Below are 2750 nucleotides of genomic sequence, written 5' to 3' on the forward strand. Positions count from 1 at the left end.
AATGCAGCACAGTAGGAATCAATCAGGAGCCATAATCAACTCAGAGAACATTTACTTTTTAACAAAAAAAGTTTCAAATCAGGACCTGACATCCAATACCAATTCATACACAGATAACCATGCAAAAGACTATAGTCTAATAAAGTCATGAATTTTGAATACAATGACAGAGACAGAACAAGTTCTGATAGGGATGTTGAATCATAAGGATTTTTCGCTAGCTTGGAAATGGTCTATTCAAATATGGATGAAAGAGTCAAATTAGGAAATTAGACCAAAAGGTCAATCCTTAAGAAGTCTTTTAATATAATCTATTTGAAAAGTATTTCAAGCATGTCATCCTAAATTTTGTCACCCTCGGTTTATGAATCTTATAAAGAAGTAAAACTATATCATGATTGAATGAAGAAAATCATCTATGTAAGAAAACTTCTTGCTAAGAAACATCACCATTTGATCTGAACAAAAATAACAATTTAATGATATTATTGCAATTATGAACTAGTACAGTCGCACATGACGAAATTTGAAGCAACGCTTTATTACTACAATGCAAATATAATTAGTCAAATAGAGGATCCTTCTATATCGGAAGATTTGCACGATGACAGAATAAATTCTCAAGCCAGCACAACAAGAAACAAGGACGGATACACAAAATGACATGCTATATCACTAAAACACCAACAAGGAAAAATCTAAATACAAGAAAATGACATGACAATGTCATATACATAAGAAACACTAATGAATGAAATAAATATATACCATTGAAAGTTATAAGTAGAACGTTGACATGTATATGGAAATCAAAACTACATCTAAGTAGACACAAGTGTCACAATAAATGAATGAATGCACGAGGCAAGATAGGATATGAGTCAAAGCATTATCAATTAAGTTAGGGTAGACTAACGCTTATTGAGGAAAAGATGGTAAAGAATCACCTTAAGTGGTTTGGACACATGGAGAAGACTAATAGAAGCACTGATAAGGTGAAAAAATTAAATAGAGGAAATCAAACCATTAAAAAGGATTTAGATGTAAGTAAGTGTTCTGTTTCTATACATAGTTTATGATAGGATTCATGACATTATTTGATACATACAATTGACACCATTTAGTGAGAAAAGACTATAATTACTATAATATAATTGTTTAGAGTTTTCAATCTGATTGTTAATATGAGTAAACAACAGACCTTAAATGTGAGGTGCTGCCGCTACAGTCTCAATATGTATCAAAATTACAAAAACATCTCCAAATGTGTATTTTGTATGTCAGTTTAGTCTTGCGCGTGTCTTTGATTAGTTAGTTAATTAGTTTGGTCCTCGAATATGTCTTATGTTAGTCAGTTTAATCCACAAAATTACTAAGAGAAGACACACCTTATGATGTTTTTGTAATTTTGATTCACTTAGGGACTATAGCCACATGCCTCACACATTTGGGGACGAAAATAACTGCTTACTCGTGTTAAAATTGAAAATGTTTCACACAAACACAATTCCTATATAGAATATCACAACTCCATAAACCCAATATGACCCATTTTTCTATTCACCCTTGTTGATCCTATTTCCCATTGCCTCATTCCTTTAAGGTGTCTCAGTACATCTCTCTTACCAAGTTAAACCACTAAGATACATCACAAAAAAACCTCATACATTAAACAACAGTCCAGCAAAAACCAGAAACATTAGAAAAATTAACAAGTTTGAGGGAAACAAAAGTAAAAAAAAAAAACCTTGGAAATGATATCATCAACACGGGCAAAATGTGTGTGGCAAAACTTGCAGCTATAGATGTATCCTTCAAGGTTGATCAAGAAAAGTCTTCCCATGTCTCGCCCTTTACATCAATGAATCTATCAACCCCAAAAAACAGTTAACTGAAATTTTCTTCAGAAAAACACCTAAACAAGAGAGAGAAAAAAAACACCAACCCAGAAATGTTGATGAGAAAACAAAGAGAACCCATATAGCATTAACCTCATAGAATCAATCAGGAAAAGTAAAAATACGATTTTGAAAGCATGCAATGTAACGGAAAAATGACAAGAAAATGTTAATTTCGAAGAAAAAAAGTAGGTGAAAATGTAGAATAATAATGTGAATATGAATGAGAAAAAGGGTTTGACGGAGATTGTTACCGAGAGAGAAAGCAGAAACGGGTGTGAAATTTGGAGATTGTTAATAGCAAAAATTGATGAGACTTTGTGAACATGTCCTTGTGCCCCAAGACACACACACTATCCACCATGCTATATTTGTTAATTCCTTTTTTAAATTGGATTCATTTTTATTTTTCTTTAACATACTATATCTCTGTTTACAATCACTTTTTTAAATTATAACCAAAAATTGTTCGTAAGTATAAGTCAGATTTCCAATTATCAATACATTTAGCTTTTATCCCTCTAAAATATCAAAATATTATTTTTATTGAGATAAAAAAACTACATATGTGTCTTATAAAAGGTTATATGAATGTCTACGTTGTTGATACCTAAAGGAGTATGTGATCATATTTTTTATGAGTAGAAATTAAATTTTATAATAGAGGTTCACAAAACTCATATCCACTAAACGCAAATCTCTTCGTGATTAACAAAAAAAATGTTATGACATCCGAAATTAATTTTTTATATGTCTTTAAATAAATTGGCCAAAATAATGATTTCATGTGTTATTAGAAGGTTAAAAAACAAATAATTATTTATAAAAACTAAAAATTAAAATTCATTCAAT

At 30.5% G+C, this 2750-nt stretch overlaps 1 protein-coding gene across 5 annotated transcripts in view; it reads right to left on the reverse strand.

The window, feature by feature from the left end:
* Positions 1-2283, reverse strand: part of LOC101509258 (protein yippee-like At3g08990) — a 3929-nt gene extending 1646 nt beyond the window's left edge. For 2 of the 5 annotated variants that reach the window (XM_012713559.3, XM_004492372.4), the window contains exons 1-2: positions 2153-2283; positions 1748-1915 (exon numbers count right to left, since the gene is read on the reverse strand). In XM_012713559.3, coding sequence (XP_012569013.1) covers positions 1748-1843 — 96 coding nt within the window. In that variant the 5' untranslated portion in view covers positions 1844-1915; positions 2153-2283. The other 3 variants (XM_012713560.3, XM_073365857.1, XM_012713561.3) reach the window with 2 other exon arrangements.
* Positions 2284-2750: the final 467 nt, after the last annotated feature.

Source organism: Cicer arietinum, chromosome 3 (genome assembly GCF_000331145.2).
Source record: "Cicer arietinum cultivar CDC Frontier isolate Library 1 chromosome 3, Cicar.CDCFrontier_v2.0, whole genome shotgun sequence".
NCBI classification, from domain to species: domain Eukaryota; kingdom Viridiplantae; phylum Streptophyta; class Magnoliopsida; order Fabales; family Fabaceae; genus Cicer; species Cicer arietinum.